Source organism: Pomacea canaliculata, linkage group LG6 (assembly GCF_003073045.1).
Source record: "Pomacea canaliculata isolate SZHN2017 linkage group LG6, ASM307304v1, whole genome shotgun sequence".
NCBI lineage: Eukaryota > Metazoa > Mollusca > Gastropoda > Architaenioglossa > Ampullariidae > Pomacea > Pomacea canaliculata.
Genome location: NC_037595.1, coordinates 16546562 through 16569638, shown reverse-complemented (window position 1 = coordinate 16569638; position 23077 = coordinate 16546562). Strand labels below are relative to the sequence as shown.

The 23077-nt window shown below is 39.5% G+C and overlaps 1 protein-coding gene across 3 annotated transcripts in view; it reads right to left on the bottom strand.

The window, feature by feature from the left end:
• Window positions 1–794: 794 nt before the first annotated feature.
• The window catches only part of LOC112566806 (E3 ubiquitin-protein ligase rnf213-alpha-like), a 206149-nt gene continuing 183866 nt past the window's right edge, over window positions 795–23077 (bottom strand). For 2 of the 3 annotated variants that reach the window (XM_025243173.1, XM_025243172.1), the window contains exons 83-96: window positions 21741–21894; window positions 21425–21602; window positions 19984–20084; window positions 17220–17277; window positions 16673–16884; window positions 14961–15096; window positions 14266–14343; window positions 12382–12577; window positions 10327–10555; window positions 9534–9608; window positions 8060–8254; window positions 7328–7417; window positions 4311–4501; window positions 795–3920 (exon numbers count right to left, since the gene is read on the bottom strand). In XM_025243173.1, coding sequence (XP_025098958.1) covers window positions 3731–3920; window positions 4311–4501; window positions 7328–7417; window positions 8060–8254; window positions 9534–9608; window positions 10327–10555; window positions 12382–12577; window positions 14266–14343; window positions 14961–15096; window positions 16673–16884; window positions 17220–17277; window positions 19984–20084; window positions 21425–21602; window positions 21741–21894 — 2083 coding nt within the window. In that variant the 3' untranslated portion in view covers window positions 795–3730. The remainder of the gene's footprint in view (window positions 3921–4310; window positions 4502–7327; window positions 7418–8059; window positions 8255–9533; window positions 9609–10326; window positions 10556–12381; window positions 12578–14265; window positions 14344–14960; window positions 15097–16672; window positions 16885–17219; window positions 17278–19983; window positions 20085–21424; window positions 21603–21740; window positions 21895–23077) is intronic. The other variant, XM_025243175.1, reaches the window with a different exon arrangement.

Here is a 23077-nt window from a genome sequence, read left to right as displayed (position 1 = left end):
TGCGTATCTAGTTTGTAGTCGTTTGATATATATATATCAATTTGAGTTATGTGAAATTTACTGCCCTCCCCTAAAATCAATACAAGCTCCCAAATAATAAAGAAGTGTACGCGTAAGCCCACGTACAGGTCTTTTTAATCTGTTGAAAGAACATGTGTGGGACACAGTACTTTGTCTGTAACTTGTCCCAGGTTTTATTTTATTTATTTATTTATTTTTTTTTTTGGTGTAAAATGTAATGAATATGGTTTGTTCTTTATGCTCCCCACCTGGTACCACTTCTGGCAGTGATGCAAGGAATATACTGTGGCCTTTCGAGTATGAAGGCCAGCTTGACCCCAGCCTCAGCCTTCTAGCAAAGTTAGGGCAATACATGACCAGCCACACCAACCTCTCATCTAGGAAAATTCCGAGCCAAAGAGGCGTGTTAGTATGATTGGCCACAACCCATCAGGGACCTCAAACCCCCAGGATACCATCTTCTCCTCCAAACGCAGGGGGCCATAAGGAGGCCACAGAAAAAAAATGTCAAAAAAAAGACATGATGAGGAAAAGAAGGCAGAAGATCAATGAAGATAGAAAAGGTAAATTGTTGTTTAAAAGGTATCGAGATATTTGTTTAGAAGAAAAGATGAAAGAGCCAGGTAGCAGAGAAAAAGGAAATCATAAGAGAAAGGTGTGGGTCAGCTTAGTCACCCAGCCAAAGAGAGGCTGGATGTTCACCCATGGCACGAGAAGCACGACCCACAGGGGCAGGAACATGCATGCACACACATAAATATAAACAAATCAAATACCTTGAAAGTGTATACTTTTAATGAAGCAAAAAGACTAAAACTTTGGGACCTTTCACAGATGTTAAACTGAAAACATTCAAAATAAAAAAAGAGCTATAAGACTACAACACTAATTAGCTTCAAAACAAAAATTTTAATAAACAGAAGACAAAATGCCAGATTAAAAAAAAAATCCTGTTTTACTCACAGTAAGAAAACAGCACCAAAAATCCCAAACAAACGAGATGGCAACACTTCTGTCAAATAGCTCCAAAAGGACACATAACCTGTATATGATCTTAAATGGATGCACTAACTACATTGACCCCTCTGAAAACCAGTTACAGTCCACCTCTGATATCTATGGTACACAGCAATTGCTTGGCAACATGCTAGCGTTACTTATGTCACCCTTTACCCTTTTGTTTCTTGTCCTTACAAACACTGGAACATATTTGCAGTCATTTACATCTTTCTTTGAGTGCATCACTCTGTCATCCTGGCTGAGCATTATCAGCATGTAGCACTAAGAAAACCACTCCAATCCAAAACAAAGACTTACAGAACATTTAAAGCAAAGCTTGCATTCAGTAAGATAAGAAACAACTGCATGATAGTTTTAAAGTACAAAGAAAAACTATAAGCAAACTTTTAAATCAAAGAGTACAGGTAAATTTTTATGAAAAACATACTTTTAATGTTTTTAAGGTAAATGTTCAAAGCAAAATGCACAGGCAAATCTTATGCAAAGAAAATAGGCAAACTTTTAAACAGCATTAGCAAAACAATATGCAGAAAGAACTTCTGCAGCAAAGGATACAGGCACACATTCTAAGCAAAAGTAGTATACAAAAAGATAAATACTGTAAACTGTTAAATCCCAGTGCACATAACATAAAGAATAAGAAACAAGTGTGGTTAATTAAAACAAATCCATGGAAAATAGAGTGGGTAAGCAATTACAGTAAAATTGAAATTCCACAAAACAAAGGCCTCCTCAATAGCCTGAACGAAAAACAAAACAAAACTGGACATACAGAACCCAAAACAAAAGGGAGAAAAAAATGTAACAAATAAATCTATTGTTGCAGCACAGCCCCAGTCTAGCTAAAGTTCTTACACAAAATATAAAGTTGTTATTAAAACAAAAGTTACATTTTCATTTAAACAGCAAATGCAAATAAGGTTGTCCCATAAACTCCACTATTGCATCTAACACAAACATTGATGTTGTCATTTAGCTGATTGTGCAGACTTAACAACTATTTGTCATCCTTTATTTTGCAGCAAATAAAAACTCCACATTAATGTGAAAATACAAATTTTTATTGTTCAAAAGTTTTTCAAAAATCATATTTTTATCAAATATAAAAAGTCAATTGATTAAACACATCTCACTCTTATACCAAATATTAAACTGTTTTGCAAGCGTAAGTAAAAGAGAAAATATTTTTTTAGCAAAATATCCTGTCAGTGCTAATGTCATATTTGCAACATTACAATTAAGATGCCCACAGTATAAATAAGTGCAATCCATGACTGGTGGTGAAGAAGATGACAAGGAATGCTAGAAACTCTTCCTCTTGCTCCCTTTTTGGGTAATTCAGTGAACGGATGCCAGCCAAGCACAGACACCAACAAGAAGTACAGGATGCCAAAATAAAGCAAGTTAACAGCTAATCTATTACCTAAGCACATGTGCCAACATATAGCATTGCATTTGGCAAGGGAACAACTAACATCACCTTAGGTATCTAAGGTCTTATTCCATAGTGCTTCATCCCTACTTTTGAAAAATCTGCTCTTGTTGAAGCTTTATACAGTACATAGTGATTACGAGGTCAGTACATTATAAACAAAAAAACAAAAAACCGACACAAAATTATTTCATTACTTTTACTGAGAACTCTTTCAGAGGCAAAGGACCTTCACATGATCTTACAACGCAAACTGAGCCACAGAGACTAAGATTAGGTACAGAAAAAGGGTGATCAATTTATACAATGTATAGTCACCACAGCGAAAGAGTCATTCATGGTTATGTCTGACTGATTAGGTCTCACAAGCAATGAAAGGGTCAGACATGAAAAGGCAGAAAAAATGTCATATAACATGAACTAATTTTAATAGATAACACAGCATAATATCTGACATATTGAAAGGGTCAAACATAGTCTGACAGTAAAAATGTCAAACAGCATGATGTCAAAGTTGAATATTTTGTCAAAAAAGTAGCATGGTCATACATTATAAAACCAGACAGTTATGAAATTTTAAAGTCATACAAACTCTTAAGATCATACAACGTAAAAAAAATCGCCAATGACCACAAAAAGATTACAGTCAACATGTATCCTTGTAATAGCATCTAAGAGTGACCTCACTGATACAACTATCTTCCCTACTAAAATTTACAGCTATATCAACACAGACTAGAATTCAGAGGACAGACACAATGCAAACACCACAACGCAATAAAAAATACAGCGATGGAATAGATTTCTGTTGAAAACAGATTTCCAGAATAATGTTAATGCAGTCCTCTGTGTCTTTTGTTTAACTGGAATCTAGATGATGACAAATATAAGGTATAATAAGTATTATTTTATATTCTATCTCTCCTGCCACATACACAGTAGGATCACTAGTCAAGGGATGATAAAAGGATTCAATACTCTGGTTCTAAGGCAACAACTTCAATATGTTTTAAGTGATTATATAAATCTCAAAATGTCTGAGCATATGACTTAATGATATTGGTTTACTGTAACAAATACATGCAATGAAAGAATTTTGTATGAAGATAAGTGTCAACAAGATTAATATTTTAAAATCCATGTACTCACAAAGAAACTTAAAATTTTTTATATGTCTACATTCAAAACAGTGAGTTCATCCTTTGTTTCCTGCAGTGACCAACTGTAGCCTGAATACAACTGAGTGTAACAACAGGGTTAGTGCTGCTGCTGTCGTTTGGCTCTCAACTGGCTATGACACAACAGCCAAGTCTGTTTAGAGTGGCAGCCCTTGAGAGACACTGGGAAGGAACTAAGGTGCTGTGAGGTCAGAAGTTGTGACCTGACCTCTACTGGCTCCACTTGGTAGAGAGGGTATTCCAAATTGCTCTCCAGCACATCATGCAGCCTACACATGAAAACAATCTTATTACAGCAATTCAGATCCTGAAAAACATTAGCACAAAACTGTATATTCACCCACTACCAGTGAGGAGATACAATCAGCACAAGAACATCATTACAAAATTAAGACCTCAACTTAGTACCAAGAACATGGTACAGCTTATTGCATAGTTTCCAGCGCATCATATATATTAAAATCAGCTGCAATACTTTTTGAGCAAAACAAACGAAAGTACCATGTGTGCCTCTCATAATCATTGCTAGGAAGGAGTTTAAGTGTGAGTATAGGAATACTCAAATGTATCATGTCACCTGACTCCAACACTATGGTAGAAAACTATTGGTTTTCAGAATTGAACTGTAAAGGGGATACATTAATATGATGGTGACTTACACAAAGTTTTCTGGATTGACATCATCTTCCTGGTCCACAGGTTCTGACAAGCGCAACATGATGCACTCAAACAGATGCAGCAACAGCAGTTCCAGGCGTTCCACCGACATTGCTTGACACATGTCCTTGACCTCTTTCTTCTGATCTTCTGTTAATTCCTCCTGTAGACTAGTATCACTGTCAAAGGCATCCTGTCACAAAACATTAATATTGGAGACGATGGTTGGTTGTTTTACGCTGTGCCAGCAACTAAGGCTATATCACGGCAACACAAAACAATCTTACTTTAAAATTTTTAGGAGCAAATCTAACACAAAATCTTAATCAATAAAATCCAACACAATAAGCAAGAATAATGTCAAAAAGTGAGTGTAAAAACGGCCACCAACAAATTAAAACACCAAACCAAACACTATCAGGACATAAAAACTTAAATCTTATGATCCTTCTTAAAAATGTAAAAATTGCTGCTGATGGGATGGACTTTAAACAAGGAAAACAAAGAGTATGTTGTAAAAAAATGCAGGTGGATACTCTGGAGTTCAGGACAAGTAATTAAAACATGTACCACACTAAAATTTCTTTGACACCATGGACAAATCGGTGTCATAATAAATATAAATAAATGTCATAATTTGCCTCGTAAAAGGTGTGATTGCATGGCAAAGGTGTGTCCTAAATGTAGTCTTGTCAGAACTACCTCCTCCAGGATGGCACAAAGGCAGGTGGTCAGAAAGACAGGGAATCGTAACTTATTTCATCATGTAACTTATTTTGGCCCAGTGTGTCCCAGCGGCATTGCCATAGGGACTGAAAAAATGCCAAGTAGATTTACAGTCTGATGACTTATCATGGACCAATCTGTGCCTCCGTGTTTTTCGGATTATTTTAACCCTTTTGCAACTTAATGACTGCAAGTTTAGATAGAGTGAATGAGAATGTCAGAGGGGAAAGGGTTAACCATGACACGAAGAATTTGGTGAACACGGTTCAGCAGCAGATTTTGGCGGGAACGAGGTAGAAAATTTACTGAGGCTGGGAATACCGAAGGAAGAAGATGTGCATGAGTCACATTATCTAAATCTCCCGAGTTGAAATTATAGAGAGTAGACCAGGGTAGTGTCCATCGACGCTGGATGCGGCACGGTAGTGACCCTTTTTTGGATTAACCTCGCCTAGACAAGGTATGACATCTTTTTCTGTTATTACTTATGGAATTGTAATAGAACTCATGTATGTTTCAAAGTTGGCAACACATGTGAGAGAAAGATGTGTGAATTGAAGAATATGGTTTAGAATTGTAGTATAGTGTCAATTCGAGTTACAAGTTTTTTTATGGTATGGGCTGAATGAGCTGGAGCCCTTCTGGATGAGGAAGAATCGCCCTCCCAGGACCATTCCTTGACAGCCTTTGGTCCCACACCCAGCAGCACTTGGGCTAGAAGCACCGTAAGCCCCGTGATGTCACCATGGAGTACCTCTGCTGTGACCCCAGAAACCACCTGAAGACACAGCCAGTGTGTCTGGCCTTCGAGTGTCATCAACCTGCAAGGCAAGCAAGATGGCGTGAAGTTCTGCTGAGAAGACAGAGAAGTCTTCTGCAAGTTGAGCCAAAGAAACCTGTTGTGGCTGGCAGGACAGAACTGCTGCCCCAGTTACAGGTCCGTTGTTTGGAACTTTAGAGCCATCTGTGAAGATGGAACACAAAAAAGAAACCAGGATAGTCAGAGAGAAGTTCCTGTAAGCGTTGAAGAAAGACAAGGTCACTGTTGTCACCTTTTCTGAAGGCTGTGAGAACGAGACAAATCTCTGCAACAGGAAATGTCCAAGGAGGAGCTGGTAATAGAGGGAGAGGCTTTACCTGTTGGATATATCTACTCCAGCCGCTTGTAGGTGAGGTACAACATGGAGAGGCAATGGTCTTTGCTCCTTGGTACAAATGGCATACACAGCAGCACGATGTGGTCCAAAGACAGCATTGTAAGCTGGGTTTCCAGTGTGAACTTTCAAGCGACAGACATAGGATAGGATGTGTTTCAGATGACAAGGAGAAAGTGGGGGCTCACCAGCTTCTGCGTACTAACTTTGTACAGGAGTGGTGTGGAAGGCACACAAACAGATGCGGAGCCTTTGATGGTGAATAGGATCAAGAATTTTGAGGTAGGACTCTCGAGCAGAGCTATAAATGATGGATTCATAGTCTAGCTCTGACCATGGCACAATACAGGTAAAGAGGACTGTGCGGTCTGCCCCTCAGCTGACATGGCCAACTACTTGGAGAATGTCCAAGGATTTATGACATGAAAGGCATAGAGATCTGATGTGAGGAAGAAAATATAGCATCCACCTTTGCTCACAACTCCTCTTCTTACTACTCTCCAGAATTCCAGCGCCTGAAGTCTGTTCAGAAATCTTCTGAATGTGACTTTTCTTTAGATAACACCAACAATTACAATCTACCTTTCTTTCTCTGAGAGCAAGCCCTTCAGAAGTGCAAGGACTTTGCACCTGGCCCAGACAACTTTTCAACAGCTGCAGCCTTCTAGCAAAGCTAGGGCAATACACAACCAGCTGGTTGATTGGTGTGGGCCACACCAACCTCCTATCTAGAAGTCTGGGCCAAAGAGGTGTGTTGGTACGATGGGCTGCAACCTATCAGAGACCTCAACCTCTAAGATCCCATCCTCCCCCAACACGGTTTGCCCTGCAAGGTAAACACAGGGGGCCTAGAGGCCACAGAGAAAAACTACATTAAAAGAAAGGCATGATGCAAAAAGGAAGCCAAGAGAAAGACCAGTGAAAGCAGAAGATAGGAAGGGTGAGACTGTAGTGTGATAGGGAGATGTTTGTTTGGAAAAACATGAATGTGGTATGGCGCCCCATTGTGAACACAGAAGTGAAGCAGGAGTGTGGCATGGTACTTATTAGTTGAACAAGGTATGCATATATTCTCACACTTATACACTGTATCTCTCTCTCACACACACAAGCAGCAACAAAAATTACAAACAACTAACCTCTTTGTGGGCTGACAAAATGGAGGCACGCTGATGGCATAACACAACCCACAGAGACTGTATGTGCTTCAAGCAACACAGCTGCTGAGCCTGCAGTATTAGACATAGTCTTACACTCATGTGCACATCTACAAATAATGAATGATCATTGGTGTGTGAGTGCAAACTGACACCTGAAAGGTCAAAAGTGGTCTCAAAAAATTTCTCTGACAAGAACTTACTGTACTATACGGCAAAAATATATGGATGCTACTTTTCAAGGGACAACACAATATATAATGATATGGTCAGGCTAACTGTATGAAAAAGACAATTACAAAATCAAATAGTCGGGTGAAGTTATAAATTACCAATGGGTTAATGTGATAATAGTACTGTAGATGGAGTAAGAAATTGATTGTTCTGCTGCTGACAATAACTTTGACTGTGACTGTAGATAGTAATGCAATGCTGTGGGTTTATGTGGTGTCAGCTGTGTGTATTGTCAGATAGTAAATTAGTAGTTAGGAAAAAATAGTTACCTACTCATCCTATTTATATGATGACATTAATTACAGTGAAGCAAGTTACTAATATGGTTTTAACTAATTTTTATTATTTTTTTCATTCATCCATTTCAAAAGCAATTTATTATAAAATCAATAACACAAGTCTTACAAATTTAGTAATGTAGAAGACGTTTCAATGGCATGAATTTACTTTAATGGCAAATAGTTTTGCATAACATACTACCTTATGACTGAAGACTGAGGTCTTCATTCTCAATGTGTCTGTCATAAATTTATGTAACGGAGTTTCTGGTTGAGCATGCACTGCCTTCAGAAACCGTAGAGTGATGTTGAGGTTGTCAATGGTGTGACTGATGTCACGGATATCTTCACGGAGATCTTCTATGATCTGCCGCCGCTCTCCAGGGCTTAAGGATTCCTACAAAGGAATTTTTATCATGATGATCTTTGTAAAACTTTCAGACTTTTATTTAAAAATAAAGATAAAGCATTCAAGAAAACATGCTGATATAATGTAAAGCATGCTTTCTTGTAAAGGTATGCAAGTCCATGTATCATCTACCTACCTAACCTGTACTAACCCTCATCTGTTTAAAACTAATTACACACCTCATCACCACCTGCCTAATCTGTACTCTCATCTGTTACACACCTTATCACCTATCTACCTGGTTTTTAAACTGTTTCACCTGTTTAACATACTTTCTGTACTTAGCATACATCTGCACAAAGCCTTCTGACTTTGTATTGCGTGAAGCATGTGTGATAGAGGCTGGTTAAGATACTAGTTGAAGGCCGATTTGAAGTCAGTTGAAGTTGAAGTTAGAAGCATGGACAGGTAGCGCTATTAGGCGCTCAGGTTTGTTTCAGGTCTGGGAAGGGGGGAACGGAGGGGCTGCGAGAGAAGGAAGGGGCAGTACCCAGCCTCAACACCCCCTCTCCTTTGCTGGCTACCCATGGCACATCATCCATCCCAGGGGATATAAAAGGGAGGACAAGAGGGAGAAAGAGAGTAGTTAAGAGAAGGATGTGACAAGTCATCGCCAACCAGTACCCTGGTTGACTAAGGACTAAGTCTGTTCTCAGAGCTACGTTCTGTCTTAAGCTAAATCTTTCAGGCGGCCAGCAAGTGGTCACTGTAATAAAGAGGTTCCAACAACCTACGGCTATGCGTTTTAGCATTATTTACAGGATGAGCTCAAGTGTGAGCTGGGTGGTAGGTTACCCTGTTACACATGTATACATGCTGTATAGTTAGTAATTTTTATGCCATCAATATGCTAGCAAAAAGGGATGAAATATAACAATTTAAGAGAAACATTTAGAAAGTGAACAGGAGTATATTTGAAGACTTAAATTTTCAGAAGCCCTTTTTAAAAAACAAAACATAATTGGCAGTACAAGCAGCCATGTCAAGATGACTGATGGTTATAAACTTAGATTTCGAGGCTTTAGATAGTATGGACTTTTACAGAATTAGTTACAGTGCACAGTAACATTTTCACTTTCTGGGAGCCTATTTCACACACTTTAGTTATCTTTCTATTATCAGAAATGCTCTTTTATTATTTTTTTTACATGGTGTGCAATCATCAGAACTCACTATTAATGGAATTTGTGCATACATGGGCGTTAAAGTAAGGGTCAAGACCATCACCCTGAGGGAAATTAATTAACACACCTTGCCATCAACCCACCTGGTTTATCTTCTCTCTCAGCTGTTTAAACAGTCGGGAGCTTGTTGTGTCAGCTGTGTACACCATGGTTTTTATCTACAGTGGCAGTACAAAAAAATGAAGAATGAAACCAGTTGAAACACAATAAAGTATGAAAATGCACTCTCTGTCTTTCTCAAGCATGCTTTCTTATTTGGTCTCTGAAATGGCATTTTAATCATAGCCTAATGTGCTGTGACAAGCATACCTGACTTGAACATATTTGCTAATCTCCATGGCACAGTTTCACACCTGCACTCAAAACTGCTTTCTAAAAACCACTGTAACATCTCAAACATAGCACTGTGCCATTCACTGAAAACTTATCCAAGTCCTTTTCAGACTATACACACAGAATGAATTTTCGCCATAAACACAACATACCAACCACCTTTTGGAGAAGAAGCTATAGACACCAAAGATCATGTTTACTGATAATTTATGTTAATTTGGAGGATGCTAATGTTAAGTTTGCTTTGTCTTGCTTTACTTTCTAGCTGTCCTATGTATAGTATTTCATTTATCAGCAGCACAAATACTTTACTGTCTTGCTGTCCAATTTACAGTTTTCATCAGAAGCAAAAATTTAAAAGTTTATGCAAACAACAATAATGATGGTATACTGTAATAAAGATAGTTTGGAAATTAAGACAATGGCTGCTACAACAGTGGAGCAGGCCAGGGGAATGATATCATACCAGTTAGAAAATTTTCTAGCATTTACCTGCTAAACAGTGCATGTGGCATATCAATGAGCTTGAAAGAAATAACTTACATCAACAAGTCCATTATCATGTCGTTTCACACGAGACTTGCACTGCATGAAGGAATGTATCAGGAGTCTTTCAAAAGACTCAAAGTCATACTCAAGGTTTGTAGACTCCCCCAGTTTCAAACTGTAGTTACAGTGGCTTAGTACCAGGGGCAGCAACTCTTCTGGTGCATAACCTACAAGGTGTCCTTCCATAACAGCTTGCCCCTCTACTTCTGGCAAGCTCTCATATCTGTAGCATGAAAACATCTTTAAATACCACACTCTTGTAAATGCGCCATGATAACACCTTCCATACTTTTTAATTAAGCTCTCCCAATGCACCATAATAACATCTTTAAATAGTTAAGCAGGTCTAGTATAGTAGTATAGAAGACAGCACGCACCCAAGGAGGGTGGATGGGTGGCAGGGTCACTGACCGGGCGACGAGGTCGCTCGTGAGGAAGAGGAGAGCGGAGTGAGTGGCCGGGCAGTGTGGTCGGGAAACTGATCGGTGGTGGAAGCATATTTCACTGCTAGCTTACTTAAGTATTGGTAGGCCAACCCTGTTACACTAGTATGGTACCATGGTCTCACTGAACTATTTCAGATTATCAATAGAAGCATTTGACTGAGATGGCAATGAATAACATATTGTTTTCTGGCAACAGAAATCGCAATCTCACCATTGTAATTTGCTTGATCTGTTGACTGTAAATAGTGTATATAACACGCTGGAACACAGCATCCTTTTCTGGCCCTCTTGTGACTTCCAGTCTCTTTGGCATTCATTCTAGTCCTACCTTACAGTCCACACTCTTTTTTGTGGTAGTATAAGGCTTCATATTTATAATACAAACTGGGAGACCTATACACAACCTATCACATCTCTACTGATGGGAGACCTATACACAACCTATCACATCTCTTCTGATGGGAGACCTATATACAACCTATACTTTGCAGATGACACATCTGATAGCAGGCACCAACAGCTAAGGTAAGACCTTACCAACAGACTGACAGTTCAAACACAAATGGAATAGAGACCAGCACTGACAAGAGCAAAGTCATAGTTAACATTAATGGCAAAAGAAAAGCAGAGATGGTGACCCTTTACAAGTCCACAGGATTATTCACAATAGACTCCATCTTTTAGATTCTGCCAGCTTAAAGCTCATATCTGTACTTGTGTAGTATGGACTTGTCTACTACAACTCTTTACTTATTGATCTTTCGAATTGCCTGCTGAGCAAGCTTTCAAGGGTTAGGAACAATGCAGCTCACATTGTTTCTGTAGGTTATATGCTCAACACAGGACACTAGCTGTCCTCTATGACCTGCACTGGCTTCCAGTTTGAAATTGCATTGACTAAAAGATTGCCACACTGCTTCCAATGTCTTTATGGCTTCAGAATATCTTTTGGCGGTATTGATATTTCATTACGAGTTCATCTTTTTAATCTGCTAGCGTTGACTCCTTTCTGTGCCATGAATTGGCTCAGAGACCATTGCTCACTGCTCTGTTTGCTTTTCTCATTTTCAAAGTTTGAAATTTTCTTCCCTTTTTTCATTGATCTGTTACTTGATTTAAAGCTCACAGTCATGTCTCCATTATCTGAACTCCAGTGTTAATAGTGCCTGTGGCGCTTATAATGCATGCCCCATTGTTTACCAGTTTTAAAAACCCTACAAAGATTCCAAACTTCCTTTCAAACTTTTGGAAACTTCTCTGACATCAAATCAAAATTATTTTTAACAACATGCCAGAACTCTAATATTACACACATGCTCTACATAATGTTACAAAAGTAGCAGCACTACCTTACAGTTTAAGGACCAAAACCTTATTAAGCAGATTCTCTTAATTAATCATTTGTATCCCAGCCTCTCATGCTCCTACCTCCAGTCAACAAAAATGGTATCAGTCACTGAGCCACTCACACTCTATTTGCATATCTGAGGTGACCCACATCTGATGCAGATGCCTCATTTAGTAGACTCAATGTTAGGATGAGTGTCCACCTCTGCTTTGTCTGTTTGAAGTATGTGTGATTATCGTAAAGATCCATGCCTACCTTTGCTTTGTCAGTTTACAGTATCTGTGGAGGAACTCATTGTGCTGCACCAGCAGGTAGTAGAGAAGGATGTAGGCGCAGAGTCCAGGGCCACGTGTAGATGGTAGCAGCACAGCCAGTGGACTGTTCTTGGTGATCACATAATTGGAGAATTCTTGTGGTAAGGAGACAAGGCCCTCCATAGGGGTCAGGCAGCCTAAAACATGAAGACAGTGTTGCCTGTGTTGTCTGTGATATCTGTACAAACTGCCTAAAGCATGAAAACAGCTGTGACTTAGTTCTCTTAGTAAAATATACACAAAGACTTAAAAGGTTTGTTTCGGGTCTGACGGGGTGGGGGAACGGAGGGGGCCGCGAGAGAAGGAATGGCCAACCCAGCCCCAACATCTCCCCTCCTTAGGTGGACATGGTAGCACAGCCAGCGCTGCCGTCCTGTATGGCTGTTATTTTTTTAACATGGTGTGCAATCATCAGAACTCACTGTTAATGGAATTTGTGCATACAACCTACGGCTATGCGTCTGAGCATTATTTATAGAGTGAGCGCGAGTGTGTGCCGTGTGGTAGGTCACCCTGTTACACATGTATACATGCTGCATAGTTAGTAATTTTTATACCAGCAATAAGCTAGCAAAAAGGGATGAAATATAACAATTTAAGAGAAACATTTAGAGAGGGAACAGGAACAAACAAGAAGAATAAACAAATAAAAAAAAAACTCCAAATATTTTTTTTTATCAAATTGAAACAAATGATAATAGCAAGGTAGCAGAACACTGAGAAATGCAAAAGCAGACAAAGTAATAAAAATTGAAGATAAAAGCAAGAAGTGCCCAGATACTTCGAGTTTAAGTCAACACTGTCTAAATCAAAAGCCCTTATTATCACCCTTCATTGTACCAGAAATCATCAGCAAAAAACACAAAAAAAACCATCTGTTAGCTATGCAGCTGTTGTTTGAAACAAAAAGAAACCGAGAAACCTCGGACAAACAAAATATTTGTAAGAATGTTCATGTTCAGCTACAAAAAGTAAGTATAAAACATGTTAGGCAGCTGCCCAGTTAACAGCAAGTAAGCATTTTTCACTTTTTGCTAGTTGGTGCTGCCAAAATGGTAGCAACAAAATGGTAACTGTGATGGGCCTGCAAACATGTTATCCTGTTCAGTCTGTCTTAAATCCTGCCAAACAGTTGTTTAATACAAAATAGTTACTCATTAAAAAAAGGCAATGCATATACTATAAAGATGAAAACATGCAGGTTCATACTAGTATAAAAGTGACTTCATTATAAGAAAAAAAAATGGTTACCATTGATGAAAACAACTATAGAATAACATTTTCAGGCTGGCAAGCGCCAATGAAATATCAGTGGGATAAAGTTGACATTAAAAAAAAAAAAAACCCAACTAAGATCATGCTGGCTTACAGTAGTACAAGACAGACAGTGCTGGCCATTATATTACAAGGTATGGGAAAAAAAACATTATTGGATAAAATGACTTGTGGCAACAAGTGATTCTGTTACACAGCCCAAACATAGAAACAACTAATATGACTAGGTATGAAAGAAAAAAGGAAAACTAAAGGTATCCTCATGATTTTATCATCACAGGTAAGGTGTTCAAGCCAGCTCTTGTGAGGGTACTGCCCATCTCCTCTATACCTAGTTGCTGCTTTACCCTCGAATACCCATTCTACACCTGCACAACTGGGGAAAATCAGGTGTGACCCTCACATGGGAAATGAATGCAAGCATGCCTTTAAATTTGGATGTAATTGCTCTGACCATTAGGCTCTCTATCACAGCTCTAACAACTAGACTCTCTGCTGTACTTAAATGCTTGGCAACTGTATTTACAACTTACGACAAGACATGACTTACGGTATGTAATGAGACGCTCTTTGACAATCTCCCAAGCGTTACAGAAAGGTTGAAAGAGGTCAGCCAGTCCCTTGGATTCTGCATGAGACAACAGTGTTAGTCCCAGGCTACTATAAACACCATGTATCATGAAAGTACAACATAAATTATAGCATCTAACAAACACTAATGGTATGGTGTGCAGTGGACTTCAAAACTCACTATCAGCCATATTCACATCACTGGCGTTAGCTGCAATCTTACAAACACCACCCTTGGCACTGGGCCTGCCTGAACATTTGGTGGATTGAGCACAAAAGTAATGACTATGTCTTCACCAAAGTGGGTGTCCTAGTTAATCCCCAATCAAGTTAAGGGCAGGCAAGGCAAAAACCACCACATGAAAGGCTTCTCCTTTGTAGATGGTCCAAATCTTATGAACAACAGACCATAGCTGAAAGACCACCAGCTGTCTTGTCTCTTGTATTCACCTGACCCCCATTAAAAACAAAAGAAAAGAAAACATGTAGGTCAGAGTACTAAACCACTTAGTGACTGGTGCAAACTTTTACAGTTTCCACACCAAGATGATGGTCTGACCATGACTGCCCTTGAGTCTGGTGCCTTAGACAACTTGGCCATCCTGACAACTAAAAAGTCTCACCATTATTGTCATACTCTCCAACAGCCATTACTCTCAACTGACATCATCTCACCTTTATCTTTCATGAAATCTGCAATCTTGAGGTTGGCAGCCTCAGCCCTGTCCAGACGTCGGCATAGCTGAGTCAAGAGACGTCGCTGAGCACGAAGTATGGCTGGCACATAGTGCAGGGCTCTCAGAACATGACTCTGTCGAACAGAACAGCAAGAGCTCTCAGAACATGACTGTGGAACAACACAGTAGTGTGTACAGCAAGAGCTCTCAGTTCATGACAAAGTAGCACAGAATGCAATGGCTTTGTGTCGGAACATACGTACATACTGTACGTAAATAACATACTGTAAGCACTTACCCTATCCTACCACCTATCCTAACACAGTAATTATCAAAAAACACATAAAATACGTTTAATAATGAAATGAAACAGGAATAACACAAAGTTTATGTTACAACGTTTACAACGCAAAAGCACTTAAGTCGAAACAAGGCTTTATACAGTCAATGGGAGATGTGTCTTAACTACGAAACATTATAACTCGGGGCTGACGTAACCCAAGGACCGCCTGTGTATATATACACAGAGTTTTCAAATGCCCTTCCACTTTTGCTTACCAGCATCAGTTATAAGATTGTTAAAACGAGACTCAGAAGACAAAGTTTCATCATTCTTCTCCTTCATCATCAGTCCCCTATCTGGCACCAGCTAAACTCGGAACAAGCTGGCCCACCCTGGAAGCCAACTCACCAGTAATAGTTGTTGGTGGGGCAGGATGAAACACAGTGGTGGCAAAGGTGCACTACCAGGGCCAGTCTTGAGCACCTTTGAATAGGTCCAACCTAACAGCTCTTTGAGATTTGCAAACCAAGTTTTATTTTGATTACCTTGATATCCCCCTCCTTCCATGTACCCATAGAGGACTATCTTTAATAAATGTTCATGTCGAGTGACATGGCTGAACCAAGCTGATTTCTGTCATTTGACTATAGCAAGCTGAGGTTCCTGGAAATTCATTCATTTTGTGTTCCTTGTAAGAGATTCATAGCAGTCTCATGAAGAATAAAGTTTTGAATGTCTGGACCCACCTCTCACTCTCAGTAAATGACTAGGAACTTGTACAGCTTGAATTTGGTGATGATGCTTATACTTCTGCTGTCCTATATTTTCTTCAGTCTAGCTGTTGCTGCTGTGAGTCAGAGAAAAATGTCTGCCATGCAGCTACTGTCCTTAGAGAGTGTTGTGCTCTCATCATACTTAGCCAATGTTAAGCATTACACAATAGGTTACTGAGTATAGGTCAGAAACTTTATGTTAATAAGAATGCTTCAACTCCATCCTTTTTTGATGTGCAGGAAATGTGCATAGCTGTAAACAAACTGTATATTTTCAAACGGCTTTTTGGGTTTTTTTTCCAATTTCTCCACTATCAAAAAGTAACATTTCATGTCTTTAGCGTAACAAAGAGTAAATAGACATTTTGACAAATGTGGGGTAATATCCTTATAGCATCCAGCAGTTTCCTCAGGCAAGACACCTTGAGATCTGCCACAGCATAAAAACTTAACAACTTATCGCTTCTATCTCCTACCTTCCATTCCTGTCTCCTTCACATGCATACATGCGCACACACATACATTCACTCATGCATGTGCACGCGCACACACACACACAAAGATCTGAGCATACACTTGTAACTATTAGAAATGTTAAATATAGCTTTCAGAAAAGAAGCAATATTAGAGATGATGGCCCACTCAGATATTTACCTCAGCTCTGAAAAGACTGGTGGCTGGATACTTGGTGTGTGTTGCCGGCTGGGACTCAATCTGCAGATGGAACTGACGGAAAAAGTGCTCCACTGTGATGACAGGGCGGTAACACCACACTGCAGGTGAGGAAGGCAGGTGCTCAAGGCTATTGTCTGCCCTTGATGTCATAACATCTGTCTCATGAACTATCTGCAGAAGGGTGCTGTAGCCTGGCAAGTCATATTTATGTTTCTTCATTTTCACACTTTATGCAGGGTCATCCATAATGTGATCAACTCATAGCAAGATTATGACAAAAATAAATTACAAGTTTGCAAGAGTCTGCTGAATCACAAAGCAAACTGAAACAAATATCTGCCTCTATCCACTGACATCTCTGCAAGCCTCACATAATAATCATGTCCTTTTTGCAGATAGAGAAATTGTCTCTTTCTAACCTAGAGTCACAGTAACTACTGAAAAAGCCGAAAACTAAACTTGCACAGAAAACTGTACTGAAAAAGTGCTGAATGAGGTATAAAGACATGCCAAATCCTTCACTCACCCTGACGATTGTCAGCAACAATGGCTTGATTTCCTTCCTTAATGATCTTATCTAGTTTCTGAAACAATGCCAAGGGACGATGTTGATCTCAGCATTTTGTTTTGATGTGTATATGATGCAATGAGAGATCAGTTAAGTGTGTGGAATTTAGAGTGAAATGGATGGGAGAAGCAGCTGGAAAGGAGGATGCGGGGGAACCAATGGGCTCACATTTATGGCAAGTGTTTGATTCTGACATTATATCAAATGATGTCTATTTGGTTGTGGCAACAGTAATGCTGTTCAGCACATGGGGCATCAAGGTTCAGATTATAGGTTCCGGATTACAGTGGATTAAGTGCTCCAACTGATAAATCAAGGGCATGAGGCTGGTCTACTGAGGAAAAGAACAGGTTCTTTCATGAGGATGAGATGATGGTCCAACAGCTACAGACTGGTGTAGATCAACCATAACTCCACCCTAATAATCAGATTCTCTGATAGATTGCCATTCAATTGCTGAAAAGACATAAGATCTGATGGCCATGAAATGATACAGAACTAACAGAAATTTACAGAGGCCACCCAATTGAAAAGGACTACAATCAGTGAATCTGCCAGGATATGATAATGCAAAGGTATGAATTATAATCAATGTGTTCAACCAATGCCTGTAAGCAAAGATCACATAAAGGTCTTATGGAAAATTAATGAGTCTCTTAGAGGAGATTTAGGAGTTCGACAAACATCAACGCTAACAGCAACAGGTAGGTTAATGTAATTGTGAATACTTGTGCAGAGTAAATGAATTGCTATTAGGGAAGTTCATCAGTAGGTTAATGTAATCATGAATATTTATGCAGAGTAAATGAATTGCTGTTTGGGAAGAAGTTCATCTGTGTAATTGTACTGTTGCTCATTAATTATAAGTGGCTGTCTTGTGCATGTAACCTATTTATGTGTGATTATTGCCAGTGTATGTGACAGGAACATATAGCACATATACATTTTATATAAAATATATTAATATATAAAAAAATTAAACGGTCTTTTCTACAAGAAATCCTCACAAAATGGCATTTTTGTTACAGCCGTTATTTACCTTAATGATCAGCACCACTAATCTGTTTTCTAAACACTGAACACTGGTGTGTGTGTGTGTGGATTTGGAGGGGGGGGGGAATTAGACACAACAGCAAATTAACTAGGGATAATGAAAGGGGTTGATAACGTGTGTGTGCGTGTGTGTTTGGATGTATAGGTGTGGGAGAGTGTGAGTGATAAGCTGGTCTCAGACCTGCAACCTGTTACTCCAGCATCAAGTACACTAACAGAAAGGCTACAATATGTGATTTGACTTTAATACACTTTACTTTGACTTCAAGTGCACTAATAGCAAGGCTATGGTCTGAAATCTGACTTCATTATACTTTTACTTTCAAAAACATTTTCCGATATGCTGACAATTGCTCGGTGTTTACAGTTGCTGGTTACTGAAAACTTCCGAGCTGAATTCAAGTCATTTTTCATAAATTTAAAGTCAACAGAATTTCTCAAAATGAAAAGCATCAGTATAATCTCTTTTTCTAGTCCCAATCACTTCCGCATGAATTAACAGGCACCATCCTGTCATCATAGTTCTCAAGGTTGTAAGCTTTAACCATTAGACAGTAATTTCTTTTATTTATTTTTTTTATTTCATGGCATAATATAATACAGCTGTAACCAACACGTCAGTTCCTGATGACTACATAGGGGTGGGCTAGTTGTGCAAGAACATAACAAAGATGAATTTGCCGCACAAATGTATATTTTATTCAGTTTCACTCATCGGCTGGCCTGCCGTCTCTCCACTTCCAAATTCAAAAGCCCCTCTCAACTGTAAAGCTACACTACTTATCATAGAGGTGGACAGGTGGATTGCTGTCTGTCTGCAAAGACCAACTCTTAGCCTCTTGCAAAGTTCTCCGTTATTAGTCTCGGGGAGCCTAAACAAAGAATGTGACTAAACCGGAAGCTTTGTCGTCTAATGCCTCATTTTAGTAGTTAATCTGAAATGTGAATAAACTGCGGAAGCTTTGTTGTCTAATACCTTGTTTTAGCAGTTAACTGGAAAAAATCGTCTGCCAGCAGTCCAGTAATACAAGTTCGTGCTACTTATTCTATCCCCGTCAAACATTCTAGAACCATCCACCCCAGTTTCCCACGGTTTCGTCACAACCCTTCTCAGCCCACATGGCAATATAAAGAACTATACCAAGGCTCACACAAAAGCAATAAACAAACCAACCCCCACCCCCCACCAGGGAAACAAATACATGTATACATACATGCACACTGTCAGTAAATTGTACAAGTTATGCAATTCCCCAATTAGTCAAAAGAACAAGAGGTCTATATTTTTTAACCTGGTTCATTGCATAAAAAAATTTGGGGTGGGCTTACATGAAAACCCACTTCCAGTCATATTTTGCACTAAAACTCTCAAAACTATGGTTTGTTTTACCTTATTATTCAAAAAGAAGTTTCATGATTGTTGAGAAATAATTTTCTTAATCTTAACTAGTTGTTGACTTTCAAATTCTTATGGCTGGTTGGTCAGGTGAACATCATTTACCTTAGGAGATGTGCTTTTTTGTGGTTTACTGGGTATGTGACTTACTTGTAACAACTGCTCAAGTGCTGTACCATTTACAAGATGTGTATAATATGCCTTCTAATTATAAATATATCACTAATGCTCATTGAATATCTATTTAATCTACTTTCTTGTCCATAAAGTTACCTGAAGGACAGGCATGATGAATTTGTCAGCAAACATCCTCTCCCAGTGAAGTCGCTCTTCTTTGCTGTTTAGAAGATTTGCACCCACCTGTCTCGCACCTACTTTATGCAAACAAAGATGCATTATAGAAAGATGCATTTAATGTGTGCATGCAGTGACATCTGCATACACATACATATTTCTAAATCTTAGGGTTTTTTTCCATTCCTTTTGTCTTAAATCCCATCTTCTGGGAATGCAAAGAATGGACACAATCACTAGTCATACCCCTTCCAAGAAAAGAAACCAAAACCAAAACTACAGAACCATTAGTCAAGCAAAGTCATGCTGAAAGTAGCACAGAATCATATCAGTACCACCACTGAGGAACTGCTAGCAGAGGAACGGGTTGGCTTTAGATCAGGCAGCAGCCAGCTGAGCAGATGTTTAACTGTCACATCCAGAAACATCTTCAGCAGGACTTCTATTTAAACTTCACAGATTTAAAAATAGGCTTGTGACAAAGTCTTAAAGAGCAGTACCTAATCCAAGTTAGCAAAGTGTTATAGAAGAACTCAAGGCTTGCAGTATTAATGGATAACCAGATGGAAGCTTTCTTTCACATGACAGTAGGCATCCATCAAGGGTTCCCCCACCACCTGTATAGTTCATCTTTTAGGAGAGCATCTATGGATATCATACTTCCATTTCCATTAGTGGACTGCTCATCTGGTGCAGCGCCTGCCTACCAGAACCCAAGACAGAACAGGGTGGAGAGCCTTGTCAGATGCTTGTCTTGCTATCTGCTACCAATGGCTGGTACCAGTCACGGGACAAGTTAATGAATGAATAAATCCCTTTTTCCCTTTCCCCCATAGATAGCCTGTTAAGTACCTGTGTTTCATATTAACTGGCTAAAAAGGTGCAAAAGCATATGATTAAGAAATGATATATCCTGCCAGCTGGTGAAGTAGACACAATACCTATTGTATCAACTAGTCATGTAACATAGATACAATTTCTATCAAGTCAGCTGCTTTAGCTTGCAGACACAATACCTACCATATCACTAGTGAGTAGCTTATAGTCAAAGTAGCCGTGATCTCAGTAATAGAGCCTATAAATACAATACCTAACATATCAGCTGATAACCTGCAGACAAAGTAGCCATCATGTCACTAGTGAAGGAGCTTATCAACAATACCTATTGTGTCACTGGAGACACAAAATATACACAGCTGGGAATATAGCATAAAGATACAGATTATTAGCTGGTGGTGTCAACTATCATGTCAACTGGTGGTGTATAGACACAATAGCTATTATGGCAGTTGATGTAACATATAGACACCTGTCAGATGATGTAGTTTATAGACTCTTTATTTATCATGTCAACTGGTCACAGAAAAGTACATATCAGAGTTAGCAAGTGACTTAGATTAAAACTTACTATACTGCATACCTTTACTGTCTCGTGTCAGCTGATGACACAGGTAGTGCAGAAGCAGGTAGGCCTCGTCAGGACTACGGCCGATAGCTCGGCACAGGACCTGCAGATCATGCTCCAGGTGATTCCAAAAATAGGGGCACACCTCCTGTTGTGTGATTCGTGGTTGGATCATACTTGCAATGGTTGTAGCCTTGAAAAAAGAAACTCACAAATAACATTCAAGACTAAGAAACAGTGAACAGAATGTATTTCACTACACAGACACAAGACTGATTCACTTCATAGAAAATCTTTCATCCTTTAAAAATAGCATTGTGCTAGTACACACGTGAACGGGGTTGCTGGCCCCCAAGTAGAGTGCAGCATGAGTCAAGAAGCGTAAGATGAAGCACTCCACAGGTGACAGCTGTCTCTCAGGTAAGGCTTCTCCTGCACGGTGTTGAGCAGCTCCTAAGATGTGGCCGGTCTGGGTCTGGTCTTGCCTGTAATCACCAAAATCTTTGTCTTTGGATAAATTAAAATAGACTGCTCAAAACAATGAAAAGGCCACCTTCTACATTTTTATTAATCGTGTTTGTACCAACAATCAGCAATTCCTTCCAAATATTTGTTTGTGAATTTATTTTGTGGGTGAACAGTCAATGTGAAAGTGTGAATTTTTGGTACTGTGCATGCTTTTTACAGCAATCAAGCAAAAAAATGTCATTGAAGCCACAAATAATGCGTGCAATTGCAATTCAACCATATGACAAGAATTGAACAATAGAAAAAATCCAGTGCACTTGCAAGCCCTGTCCATTGCAAACACAACTCAGTAATTTTAGAACCTTGGAAGGCTATTTATTGCCACATTCTATGCGCCTTTTTAATCATGTCTCAGAGATGATAATTAAGTTCTGTCGACTAAGGAAGGGTCATTGCATGGCTGCAGGAGGGCATAGGTGTTTGGAAAATTGGCTGCTGATTAGGAGTTGCTCCCTCTGTCAAACTCTACTAGACAGTTAAAATATAGTGAGAAGTTCTGCAGAGTTGAGGACACCCTGGACGCCTGTGATCAACTATCAGACAGCAGGACACGTTCATTGTTCTGTCAGTTCCAAGAAAGAGAACCGCCACTGCCAATACACCTAGAGAACAGCTGTCAGAGACCAGACAGTTCACAACCTGCTCAGGGACAGCAATATTTGATCAAGGCTACCCACTGTTTGCCCTGTCCTGACACCTGCACACTGCACTGCTCATCTGGAGTGGACAAGGAAGCAGTGGACTGCAGTCTTTATCACTGATGAATCTTGCTTTGCCATGCCCCTTTTTGATGGCCGAATCTGCATCTGGAGACAACAGGGAGATTAACCACTATCCCACTGTGGTGAAGCGCGATTGCTATGGTGGTGGATCCATCATGGTGTGGGGTGGGAAGTGGACAGCCTACAGAACTCCGCTATACCTAATGTAAGGCAACCTGACAGGCATGACATACAGAGATAATATTTTACAGCATCTGGTATTGCCAGCACTGCAGGCCATTTGACCAGGCACTGTTCTTTTGGACTAAAATGCTAGATGGCACAGAGTCAGCGTCATCATGACTTCTTGCACCACAACCAAGTCAACTGCATGGACTGGCTGGCTTGTTTCCCACATCTGAATTCCACTGAACACCTG